The 12,565-nt window shown below is 63.1% G+C and overlaps 1 protein-coding gene across 2 annotated transcripts; it reads right to left on the bottom strand.

Annotated features, from left to right (window-relative positions):
• Nucleotides 1–164: 164 nt before the first annotated feature.
• CRLF1 (cytokine receptor like factor 1) lies at nt 165–8,269 on the bottom strand. Of its 2 annotated transcripts, none has more exons than XM_032092492.1 (8): nt 8,093–8,269; nt 3,440–3,718; nt 2,415–2,544; nt 1,935–2,104; nt 1,549–1,706; nt 1,302–1,470; nt 882–1,060; nt 165–743 (listed from the first exon to the last, which is right to left on the bottom strand). In XM_032092492.1, the coding sequence occupies exons 1-8, from the start codon at nt 8,172–8,174 to the stop codon at nt 432–434; spliced, it is 1,479 nt and encodes a 492-aa protein (XP_031948383.1). In that variant the 5' UTR covers nt 8,175–8,269; the 3' UTR covers nt 165–431. The 2 variants fall into 2 exon arrangements, with proteins under 2 accessions (XP_031948383.1, XP_031948384.1); XM_032092493.1 differs by having other exon boundaries at nt 635–744; nt 878–1,060; nt 8,093–8,264.
• Nucleotides 8,270–12,565: the final 4,296 nt, after the last annotated feature.

The raw sequence follows: 12,565 nt of genomic DNA, 5'->3' as shown, positions 1-12,565 counted from the left end.
TCAAGGGTTCGTGTGGCCCCCGCTGCCCCAGTGCCACCCCCTCCACCTCGGCTCGATCCCCTGGGAGCCCCGGGATGGGGTGACAAGGGCCACGGGCCCCATTTGGCTGCCCGCTGCATCCCCGTCCCCGTGCAGCGCTGCCGCTCCGCTGACGCAGACCCCGGTGGGGTTTCAGAGGTTTATTGGCATTAAGCTTAAATCTGTTCCTAATTGACTGAAATGGAACCAAAATAAGGCTGGTTTGAATCAAAACTGGAGCAGGCACTGGGCAAACCCCAGCAGCCTCCAATCAGCCCGCGTGGCTCCCCGGGGACGGACCCCCCCCCCGTGCACTCACACGTGGGACCCCAGGGAGAAAACGGCCAAAATCGCTTCCCGGGGAGGGAACTGCGGCGAGGGTGGGGTCACCCGGGAAGCCCTCGCCTCTCCTTTCATCCCAGAGGCTGCTCCGGCTGGCGGAGCAAAGCCCCCGTGCCCCCCCCGGCCGGGCAAGGCTGGGGGGTCCCCTCGTTGCCGCGGGGCCGCGGCCCCACAGAGCCCCCGGGGCTGGGCCAGCCCGGCCCCCCAACCTCACCCCACCCCATCCCCCAGGGTTGCGGGGCCGCGCTGCGCCCCGGCCGCCTCCCAACTCCCCCGCGGCGGGGCCGGGGCGGGCGCGGGCGGTCCCGGGTGGGCGCCGGGCGCCCCGTCCCATCCTGCCGGCGCTCGGTCCCCCGCGGGCTACAGCTTATCGCCGGGAAGAACCTGCGGAGAGGAGCAGAGCCCCGCGTCGCCCCGGGGTCGGCGTCACCCCCCAGCATCCCTGGGGTGGGGGTCACCCCGCGTCCCCCCCCCGTCCCCACCCAGCCGGGGAGAAGAAGTGCGAAAGGCTCCTTACCTACCTGGTTGCGTGTTTTGTGCGATTTCTGCAGCCACACGCGCCACTGGTCGTAGAGTTTGATGCCGAGGTTGGAGCAGCCGTAGGCGTGTTTCTTCACCCACCCGAAAAACTGCTTCAGCTCCCGCCGCAGCGTCGTGTTCTGCTCCCCCCCTTTGGGGTCGCAGCCCCCCGCCACTCGCTCTGCGGGGACGGAGGGGTCAGTGTCACACGGGAGGCCGCGTCTCAACCCCCCCATCTCCGCCGTGCCGTGAATAACGAGGGCCCAGAGGAACACGAGCAGGTTTTGGCTCCCAGCTGGGAAAGCCAAGCTCCGAGTTGGCTCCTTTGCAAGAAATCCAGGTGCCGGGCATGGACTGGGGAAGGGCCCCCCGCACATCCCGCGGCACCGGCGGCACCCCCGAGCGGTGCTGGCTGCACTCACCGCTGCGTGGGGTGGAGGCGGCCGTGGGGTTGCTCCAGTCGCTCCAGATTCCGGCTTTCTTGGAGCCGTAGATGCTGAAGGGGTTACAGCGCACCTGGACGAAGTAGACGGTGCCGGGGCGCAGGCCGGCCAGGCGACACGAGGTCTGGTTGCCCACATCATCCACCACCTGCAGAGGGACGAGACGGGAGCACCCGGACCCTCGGCCACCCCGCGCCGTCCCCCGGCACCGGCGGTGCCCACCCACCTTCCACTCGGAGCTGTCCTCCACCCGGTATTGGATCTGGTACTTGGCTTGGAAGAGGAAATCCTTGAGGGCCGGCGGGGAGCTCCAGCGCACGCTCAGCTGGTCCTCCAGGTCGCCCACCCTGCTGACGTGCACGTCCGACGGCGGGTCCGTGGTGACTGCGGGGACAGGGCAGGGCTGGCGGGGACAGCGGGGCAGCGCCGCGGGGCCGCGAGGGTTAAGGAGCCGCGGATGTAAAAACGACTCGGAGCAAACAGCCTAATTCGATTAGGAGCAATTCTGCTCACATATCGCCCATTTCCTGCTGCCCCCGCCCCAGCCCAGCGCTGCCCCTCCCCGCGAGGTCACCGGCGCGGCGGTGACACCGCAGCAGTGGCGTGGCTCACCCACGTCGAGGATGTCCAGCATGACCACGTCGGACACGGCCACCCCCAGGCGGTTGGACGCCTCCACCCAGATCTCGTAGGGCGTGAAGAGGGCCAGGTCCTTGGGGATGTGGCAGGAGTAGGTCCCGGCCGTGTGGTATTCCTGGCAGGTGTTGTCCTGGCCGTACCACCTGCGGGCAGGTGATGGATGAGGTACTGGCACTGCTCCTCCGTCCCCGGGACGCTCCCATGGGTTGTTTTTGGCCATTCCACACGGCCGGAATTGGGGGACTGGCCCCGTGGTTCACCCAGTGATTCCCGACTCAACCAGGCCCACAGCGGCTTCTCCTCGCCCTCCCCAGCTCCACGAGGAAACTCATCACACCAGCACCGTCCCCAAGCAGGGGTCAGCCGGGAGACATCGAGCTGCCCGTTCCCTGTTTCCCATTAAATCCCACTCCAACGTTTTTAGCAATAATGGGAATGGAGGTGAGCACCCACCTGCGCTTGTACTTGAGGGTGTAGTTGGTGTGCAGGAAGGTCTCCCCTTCTGTCCCTGGCGCCCACTTGCAGGTCAGGTCCTTCATGTTTTTGGACCAGCAAGTGATGTTGACTGGTTTTTCTGGGGGTACTGGGAGAGGCAAAAACCAAAAAACAAGAGGTTCCAGAGCTGTTTTTTTCCAGGCACAGAGACCCAAACCCCAAATCCAAGCTGCGTTCCCAGCTGAGCCTCTGTATTCCTGGGACGTAGCGACCCAAAAAAACAAACCCAAGCTACATTCCCCATTACGATTCCGTATTCCTGGGATTCCGTATTCCTGGGACGTAGCACCGGCCTTAAAATAGCCTGAGATAAAATCTTACGATTATTGATTCGGACAAGCGCGTTTTAACCAAGGCTTTGCCGAAACAGCCTCTCAGCTGCGCGCGGCTCGGGCTTCCACCAGAGCAGCTCCTGGCATGCTCCGGTGAGAACCAGGGCGCTGATCCCTCCGTGGGGATCCTCGGCTTCTCTCCCGTGGGAGAGGCGCATCCTGGCACTGGCTGGACCCTGGCACGGAATGGCCAAACCCTGGCACAGAGCGGCTGGACCCCAGCACAGAGCGGCTGGACCCTGGCACAGAGCGGCTGGACCCCAGCACAGAGCGGCTGGACCTTGGCTCTGGCTGGACTACAGCACAGAGTGGCCAGATCCTGGCACAGAGAGACTGGACCCCGGCATAGAGTGACCAGACCCTGGCACCAGCTAGACCCTGGCATGGAGGGCCGGACCCCGGCACAGAGTGACCAGACCCTGGCACAGAATGACCAGAGCCTGGCACAGAGTTATCAGACCCTGGCACCAGCTAGACCCTGGCATGGAGGGCTGGACCCCGGCACAGAGTGACCAGACCCCAGCACAGAGTGACCAGACCCTGGCACAGAGTGACCGGACCCCAGCACAGAGTGACCAGACCCCAACACAGAGTGACCAGACCCCGGCACAGAGTGGCCGGACCCCGGCCCGTGCGGCGGCACTGACGTACGTCCAACGTAAAGGCAGGAGCCGGCCAAGATGCCGCCGTCTCTGCTGTGACACACCAGGTTGTCCCCCGACTGCTGCCTGGAGCCGTTGAGGCGGGCGAGGGCCACGCTGAGCGTGGAGGGGCCCAGGGCGGCGTAGGAGGCGGCCGGGAGGCGCCGCCCGTTCAGCGTCCAGTACAGGTCCTCGGCTTTCAGCGGAAAGTCCGGGCTGACCGTGCACGTGGCGACCAGCGAGGAGCCGATCAGCAGGGTGGGGTCTTGGGGGGAAATCACGGCGGGGTCTGCAGCCGGAGAGACAGAGAGCGGGGGGGGGGAAAAATCAATTATGGAGGGTTTGATATTGGGCTAACTACGTTAGAGCTGTTTAAATATGTCTTATGTCTATTTAAACACGTTTCAGATCTGTTTTACATTGATTTGAGCACCTTTATGTCTCTTCTGTGTTCATTTAAATATGTTTTATATCTATTTAATACATTGTTGAGCTATTTTGCATTGATTTAAATCATCGCGTCTATATCAATTTCAATCATCATATGTGTTTTATATTAATTTAAATATATTGTTCAGCTATTTACATTGATTTAAATCATCACAAGCCTATACTGATTTAAATCACATCTCTATTTCATATATATATTTCAATCATCACATATCTCTTTCATATCAATTTCAATACACTGGTTTCTATTTTACAGTGATTTAAATGCATTTCATATCTATTTTTTACTTATGCACATTTTGTATCCATTTTATATCTAAACATATTTTATATCTTTTATATCTATTCAAATAGTTTTTATATCTAGTCCATATCTAAATACAGAACCTATTTTTTATCTATTTAAATACACTTTTTACCTACTTTTATATCTAAATACATTTTATATCGAAACACTTCTAAGATCTATTTTTATATCTACATCTATTTTAGAACTGTTAAAATACATTTTATATCCACTTTTAATCTTTTTTTTCCCAGGGCTGGGGCGGGGCTGGGTTGCGGCTTCGGAAGTTTTTCCGCGACAAAAGGATTTCATAAAGGAAAATTCGAGGAGATTTTTTTCTCCCCCCCTCCTTTTCCAACTCTGCCAAGGTCCGGCATTTCCCCCTGGATCGCCGAGGGGTGGGAAGCGCTTTCCCACCGAGCTCCCGCCTCATCCCCACCATGTGCTGCCAAATCCCATCGCTCGGCCCTCGACATCCCGAGGGTGCTGCAGGCTGGGAGAGCCCCTCCGCGAGGGGAAATTCCCACCCCGGTTTATTCCGGGAAGCCTCGGCCGCGAGGCTTCCAAGCCGCGGCTGCCCCGGCCCCGCTCCGGGGTGTTCCGTGTCCGTCAGCCCTTATCGGCTCCATCCGCACGCGCCGGGCTAATATCCCAAATTACCTCCCGGAAAGTGCCGCGACCTCCCCGCCCCTCCGACCTCCCGGCCCCGATCGGCTTTCAGCGCCCGCCGCCCGCCCCGGCTCCCGCCCGGCGTTCCCAAAATCCCCGTCACGCCGGAGAGATCCTAATGAGGGGTCCCCGCTGCCCGCTCCGCCTCCCACCCTCCGCAATTAGTGCTCCGAAATCCTCGTTACGCCGGGGAGACTTAATTAGGAATTGCCGCCGTGCTTGGGGGATGCTGGAGGGAAAAGCACCCTGGGGTACCCCAAGTATCCATGGATTAGTGCCAGATACCCCAAGGTACTCCGAGCACCCATGGGTTGGTGCCAGGTACCCCGGGGTACCCCGAGCACCCATGGATTGGTACCAGGTACCCCAAACATCCGTGGGATGGTGCTGGATACTCCGGGATACCCCGAGCATCCATGCACGACGACGGCTCCATCCCACCCCCAAAACAAACCCTTCCCAAGGCCAACGAGGCCTCTGGAAATTTCATCCCCCCTCTCTGCCCACCCCGCTCCGAGCCCGCCGCGAGCCGAGCCCGGAGCTGCTGCGGCTCTGCGATAACAGACCCAGCACTCCGAGCCCTGATTCTCCTAAATCTTAATCTAAACAGCCCCAGAAACTCACACGAGCTCCGTAAAACAGACGCATTTCCCATCCTCCGAGCAGGACCCTCTGGAGAGGGCAATTTTCTCTCTCTGTATTTTTTTTCCCCTGGATTTTGGTTTTTTCCCTCTTCCAAGCAGGACCCTCTGGAGGGGCCAATTATATACATATATATATTACATTTTTTTCCCCCCTGGATTTATTTTCCCCCCTCAGCGCGGCCACAGCGCCGAACATGTGTTTTAAAAGGGAAAAGTGTGAAGTTTTCCGATCGGAGAGGAAAGGGCCGGAGAGATGCAGGCAGGCTGTGGAATGTGCAAGTTGCAACGAAAATACCTGCTCGGGGGTTTTATGGCTTCTCTACTGCAAAAAAAAAAAGCTGATCAGGTGCTAAGTAATGCTATAAAGTAAAACCACATTTCCAAGGTGTCGGGAACGTTTATGCTTTTCTTCCGAAGGGCCGGATTTCATTTTAGTTTTATATCGGAGTTTTAAGGGGCTGGGAAAGAAAAGGGGGAGGAAAAAAAAAAAAGCTCCGATAAGTGTCAGAGATCACGCAGTTAAAAAAGATTTATTGAGCTGTGCAGGGGGGTTAAGGAAAATAGAAATAATTGCCCTCAAGAACAAAGGGGAATTTGGGAAGCTCTGAATTCCACAGGAAAAATAAAATTAAATAGATATGTATAGTTAGAGCTCCTCTAAAGCTCGAGCAGCGAGGTTTGCGGGCAGACGCAGCACCCAAAAATGCTTCATCCCTCTTTTCCACTCTGCTCTCCACTCTTTTTTTTTCCCCCTTTCTCATCCCCGACTGGCATTTCTCGTGCCCATCCCTGGGCTCGAGGAGGGATTTATAAAAAGCCCAGGCATTCCAGCGCGGCCGAGCTGCACCGAGGGGAAACTTTCGCTCTCTAAAAGGAGATTTGGCTTCGCCTTCGCCAGCGCCGCACGTCGAGGGGCCGCGGGCCCAGCGCTGCCCTGGACCCCCGTGGGGAGGGGGCAAATGGGGGTCCGGGGGGAGAATCCGGCTGCTTGGGAGGAGGACGGTGCGGGGTCAGCCCCACCAAGGGTCCGGCTGTGGCCTCGTGTTGTTCCCAGTGGGATCAACCCCTCCAGGCACTGCGGTGGGCACTGCGGTGGGCACCGAAAGCCACCGGGATTGGCCGCTCTCGCTGACGGCCCCTAAAGGGATTTTTGGAGCGTTCCTTCTCCCCACCCCACTGCTCCAGCAATTCCTGCCCCAATTAACGCCCTTAAGACTCCCCCGTTAAAGACACGTTTGGGTCCGGGGTCCGTCGCGGTGGCCGGGACCCCGCGGGGTCGCCGGGGAGGGGACGCGGGAGCTGCCGGGCGAGCGGCGGCGTTTGTGGCGGGTCCCGTTCGCGCGTCGGAGCGGAGAACATCCATCGCCTTGAGAAATTCCCATCATAGGGAGGAAGCCGAACTTCCTGCTGCGGGGAGCGGGATCTCGCCCTCCCCTGGCTCGGGCCGCAGGGGGGGCAGCGGGGCGGCGGCCGGGACGGGACGGGACGGGACGGGGGGTCCGTCGGGTTCAGGGCTCTGTGGGGACGGGGGGACCCCTCCCCCATGTGTCCCCCCATGGGCAGGGGGACCCCGATCCACGCGGGGCTGAGGCCGCTCCACAGCTCAGCCCACAGGTGGCACCTCCCGGACCTGCCACCGCCGGGTGGGGCCACCAAATTGGGCATCACTGCGGAGCCCCCCAGGGGGATTTTTCTGGGGGGGGGGTCGTTGTTCTCTGTGGGGCAGGGAGAGAGTTCCCTATTGTTCTGGGTGGGAAAAGGGGATTCATTGTTCTCTGGGATGGGGGGGGGGGCGGCTCTCCGGGGGGAACGGGGGACCCCGTTGTTCTCGGCAGGGGGAGGGGGGGGCCTCAGAGGCTTTGGGGGGGGCAGAAGGGGGCGATGGCTCCCGGGGGTGCGAGGGGGTCGCGTGGGGAAGGGGTTCGCTATTGTTCTCCGGGCGGAGGCCGGGGGTTTCCATTGTCCTGGGTGGGGAATGGAGCCGCATTGTTCTGCGGGAGGGGGGGCTGGACGGCGGGGAGAGGGGACAAGGGGGGTCCTGCCCTTCTCGGGGTCCCTCTTCTCCGTGGGGAGACGGAGCACTCGCTGCTCCTGGGGAGGGGGGGTCTCCTCGCTACTCTCGGGGACGGGGGGGAGCACAAGAAAGGTTCCTCTATTGTTCTCTGCGGGGAAGGGGCGGGGGGGTCCCGGCTGGGCTGCGGGGACGAGGAGGGGGGGTCCCAGATGCCTGTCGGGAGGCGATGGGGGGTGCCGGCTGCCCTCCGCGGGGGGGTCCCCGTCCCCCTCCGCAGCAGGCGAAGCTCAGCCCCGAGGTGCGCCCGGCGGTGCCCCCGCCGCGCCCGGGACCGCTCCGCATCCCGGGGCCGGGGGGGGACGCGACTCACGGAGACGAACGGGACAGCCCCGGGGGTCTCCGCATCCCGGCGGCGGTGGGGGGGGTGGGACACGCGGAAAGGAGCGGGAGAACCCCGGGGGGCTCCGCATGCTGGGGCCGGGGCCGGGGCCGGACGGGAGAGCCCCGGGGGGCTCCGTGCAGCGCCCGCGTGGCCCCGACGGGACCCCCGCCCGCCCCGCGCCCACCTTGCGGGAGCCGCCCGGTGCTCCCGGTACTCACAGGAGAGCGGGTCGGCGCGGGGCAGGCGCGGGCAGAGCAGGAGCAGCAGCGGGAGCATCGGGAGCAGCGGCGGCGGCGGCATGGCCGGCTCCGGTGCCCGTCGGTGCCCGGGGCGGCGGAGCGCACCGGCACGTCCGGGGAAGTCCCGAGCAAGTCTGAGCAACCCCCGGTTACCAAAGCCCCAACTGCCGCCCTGGCCCCGCCCCGGGACCGCCTCCGGGGGGGCAGAAAGCCACCGGCCCCGCCGCCCCCCCCGTCCCACTCCGGTACCGGCCCCGGCACCGACCCCGGGATCGGCCCCGGGACTGGCCCCCGCCCGGTGCCCGCTGCCGCCGCGGGATGCTGGACCCCCCCAGCCCTCCCCGGGGCCGGTGTCCCGCTCCCCCCGACCCCCCCGGTAGGTGAGTAAGAGCCGCCCCGGGGCCGCCGGCCCACGGGTGACTCACGCGCGGCCGCCGCGGACCCTCCCGCGCCCCCGGGGCCGCTCTCGCCGCTGAACGGGGCCCCCCCGCCACGGCTTCCCCACGCTCCAAGCGCCTTTAAGACCTAAACCCCTATTATTACTTACTTTTGGGTTGAAAACAGGAATATCATCCCATAAATCCCGATGTTTTCTGTCGAATCCATCATCTCCGGGCTTCTCTCCTCGAAACCCCCAAAAAGTGGGAAAAGCACCCCAAATGGCTCCAAGTCCCCACAGACTGGGGCTGCGTTTGTCCCCAGGAGTGGTGGCACGTCTGGTTGTGCCACCAGCATCGGGGCAAAGCCACCCACTTGGGCATCCTCCAGTGTCCCCCCCCATGCCCCCGGCCGGGGTCTCGGTGGCACTGAGAGCTCTGCAGACCCCCAGACAGGTCACAGACCCCGGGACAGCAGGTCCTGGTCATGGCAAGGCCACTGTCCCCACGTGTGGCGTGTCCCCAGCTACGAGGAGCGGGGACACCATTCCCTGCCGGGAAGGTGGAGGGTGGCAGGGGACACCTGGGTGGCCGGGGGTGCCCCACGGACTCGGGGTGGGGGGAGCCGGGGGATGACACTGGGTAGGGCTCCGAGGTGTTGGGCACCAGCAGGGATCGCAGGGATTAGAAAACACAATAAGAAACGAGAGGCGGAGGAAGCCCAAACAATGCCTTTTCCCATCGTCCTGTTTTTTGGAAGCTTCTGAACTGTTTCTGTTGAAATTTCCCAAAAATGTCAGGCTCCGGGAGCCACCCAGCCTGAGAAATTTCAGCCCCAGCGGCCGCAGTCTGGCCGAGTGAATCACGGCTGCCCCGGGGGCTGGCGGCCGCCCTCGATCCCGACCCACCGCCCGCGTCCCCCCGGGAAGCCACCCTGGGACCGCAGCCAGCGGTGGGTGCTGCGGGAAAAGGAGAAATTCCCCCTCTGGAGCTGGAGCCGGGAGCTGCGGCCACCCCGGCTGCCCACCTGCACTGCCCAGACCCTTCCCCCATCTGTTTTCTCCATCTCTGGCCAGGCTCCTCAGCTCGCACCCGGAATGTGGGATTTAGCGGAGCCAGGGATGGGGGGGTTCCCGGGGAGGGGCTGGCCCCACCCTGGTGCTGGCAGAGAGGACGTGGGTGACCTGAGGAATCATCAGAAGGTGGCTTGAGGCTGTGCTTGGGGTACAGGGGGAAGATGGGGGGACAGCGGTGTCGGGAGGAGAGCGTCGGTCCCCACCGGTGTCACCTGGCACATCGCGGGATGTCACCCCAGGTGGCACAGGGACCTTTGACCTCCCAGCTCACAGCAGCACCTGTGGGATGGGGACAGGCTGCGGGACAGAGCGAGCCCTGAGCGGTCCCCAACCCCGGGCAGTGCCAGGGTGTGGCGTCAGGACCCGTCCGGGAGCAGCCGGAGGTGACTGAGCCGCTCTCCCGCGCTCTGAGTCAGCAGCGGCCGGTCAGCGGCAGCTGTGGTCAGCGCTGCCCTTTGACAGTGACCTTTAAAGCTGCTCCCTCCGGCCCACGAGCCGCCGCACTCACAGGCACCGGCCGGAGGCAGGATCCAGCCCGGACCCCCCCCTCTGACCCCCGGCCCGGGCTGTCGGCGTCAGCACGGGGGTCCCCCGAGGCCGGCGGGTCCGGCTGCCCCCCCGGCGTGGCTCCGTTCCCAGGGCCTCTCTGCCCCGCTGCGGTGCAGGATCTGGCCATGGGGCCCAGCTCCCTGCCACAAACTCTCTGCTCTGCCCAGGCGGGACGTGACTCCCCCCAGATGGACCCGGCTGACCTTGGTGACATCCCCAGAGCCGCTCTGAGCATCCTCGGTCCAGCTTCCCACCAGCCGTCACCTTCCCGCCACCCTCCGTCATGTGTCACCAGGGCCCTGAATTAATCTAATTACTTGATTTCCCAGCCAGAGCTCACTCCATAAAATCCTTGGACGCAGACAGCATCTGGCTCAAGGGCCAGGGTGTAAAAAACAAACAAGAAAAAAAGCCCAAAACCCCGGGAAAAGCGGGAGGAGAGGCGCAGTGGAGCTGCCTCGACTGCCTGCATCCTTTTAAAGTGACCTGGGGGAAAAATAAAGAGGCAAGAAATGCAAAGAATCCAGCAGGCAGAGTTTGCTTTCTATTCCTCTCAGTCACATTTCCACATCCATGGGTAATTTATAACCCTCTTAACCCCTTCCCTGCCGCCCCCCAGCCTTTCCCTCCAGAGCATCCTCGGGGTGGCCGCACCTTCCCGCCTCTGTTTGCTTTGGGAAGCACAAAGAGTCCCGTGACGGAATCTGAGGAGCTTTGGAGGAGGGAAAAAAATGTCAAGAGGGTGCTTGAGCACGAGGGATGGGCTCTGCAGGGTTGGGACATCGAGTGAAGGGTCCTCTGCCCATGGAGGGGACCGTGGGGACGCCCCAGCCAATGTGGGAGGAGCCTGAAGCCTCCCAAAAGGCTCCGAGGGAAAAAATGTAGGTCAGTAGTGATAAACGCGAAAGGCATCGAGTGTTTCTGGAGAGGGGAGGAGGGAGGGCAGCAAATATTTGCCAACTTGGATGGTTTTGCCTGAGAAAGGCTTTTTTTCCCGTGGAAAGGTGAGCGCATAGAGCGCGGGCAGGTGCAGCAGGAGCGATGCCCACCGGCCATCCCATCCGGAGCATCCCGGTGCCCCCGGGGGTCCGGGGCTCTGTCCCTGCCGCCGGTGGGAGCCCCACCTGCGGCGCGGTGCTGTGATTTATGGTGACAGCGCCCAATCTATCCCATTTTCTCGGCCATTCGTCACCGGTGCCGGACCCGGGGCCGGGGCTGGCGGGGCTCCAGGAGGGGGAAGGGGAGCGCAGCGCCCTGGCAGCCCCGCCGGCCCGGCCGCAGCTCATTTTCTGCCGGCCCTGCTTTGATTAATAAGATGAATAAGCTGGCGGGGCGAGGAGAGGCCCCGCTCCCTGCTCCCGGGGGGGCACGGGCTGCGCTGCCCCAGCACCCCCGAGCCCTCTCTCCCTGCCCCAGGGCATGGAGCACCCCTCAATCCTCAGCTGGGACAGGGAGACCCCCCCTTCCCAGCGCTGGGGTCTTGCCATGTGTTCCCCATTAGAGCCGGAGGTTAGCGAAGCCCCCAGCCCTCCTCCTCCTCCTCCTCCCCCTCCCGGGCCTACTTTGGGGTGCTGCCGTAAATAAGGGGCACGGGTGAGGGGGAGCACGGAGGGAGCGGGGCCCAGGCGGTGCCTTTGATGTCCTTTAAACCCTGGGAGATCACGGCTGTAAATTTGGGGTGTCAGGGAGAGCCCAGCGCCGGCCGGGGGGGCCCTGCAGAGCGAGGGTGAGGACGGGAGGCATGAAGGTGACTTGGGGAGTCCTCGAGGACACAGAGGGTGGCACAGTGGGGTCTAACACTGGCTGGGGACCCTGGGGACAAGGGGCTGATCCCCTCCTGGGGGATGGTCCATGTGGGTGGCACCAGTGCCAGTGTGACCCCGGTCCCCAGCCATCCCCTCAGTCCCCCTGCCCTCCCCAGCCCCTCTGTGCTGCGGGTGTCAGGGTGGCCCCCAGTCCTGTTATGTCCCTGCACATCCCCCGGTCCCCCTGAACCTTCCTGCATCCCCCAGTGCCCCCCTTATTCTGTGGTCCCCCTCCACCCTCTGGTCCCTGGGAATCTCCTGGTTCCCATGTCCCCTTTGTCCTCCTGCATCCCCTGGTGTCCATGCATCCCCCAATTTCTGTGCATCTCTGGTCCTTGGACCCCCTTCCCCCTTCTCCTGCATCCCGGGGTATCCCTCATCCCCCAGTGCCCGAGCATCCCCCAAATCTCCTGCATCTCGGGGTATCCCTCATCCCCCAATGCCCGAGCATCCCCCATCCTCCCGCACCCCTCGCTCATCCTCCCCTCCCGGTGCCGGTGCCGGTGCCGGTGGATCTGCGGCAGGCTGCGGCGGCTCCCCCCGCCCCCGGCTCCCCCCGCCCGGCGCACGGCGCGTCACGGCGGGGCCGGCGGCGGCGGCGGCGGCGGCGGCGGTGGGTGCGCTCGGCTCCTCTCCGTTCCGCTC

Source organism: Corvus moneduloides, chromosome 28, assembly GCF_009650955.1.
Source record: "Corvus moneduloides isolate bCorMon1 chromosome 28, bCorMon1.pri, whole genome shotgun sequence".
NCBI classification, from domain to species: Eukaryota; Metazoa; Chordata; class Aves; order Passeriformes; family Corvidae; genus Corvus; species Corvus moneduloides.
The sequence above is the reverse complement of the archived record's forward strand: the minus strand, read 5'-3'. Positions and strand labels throughout refer to the sequence as shown.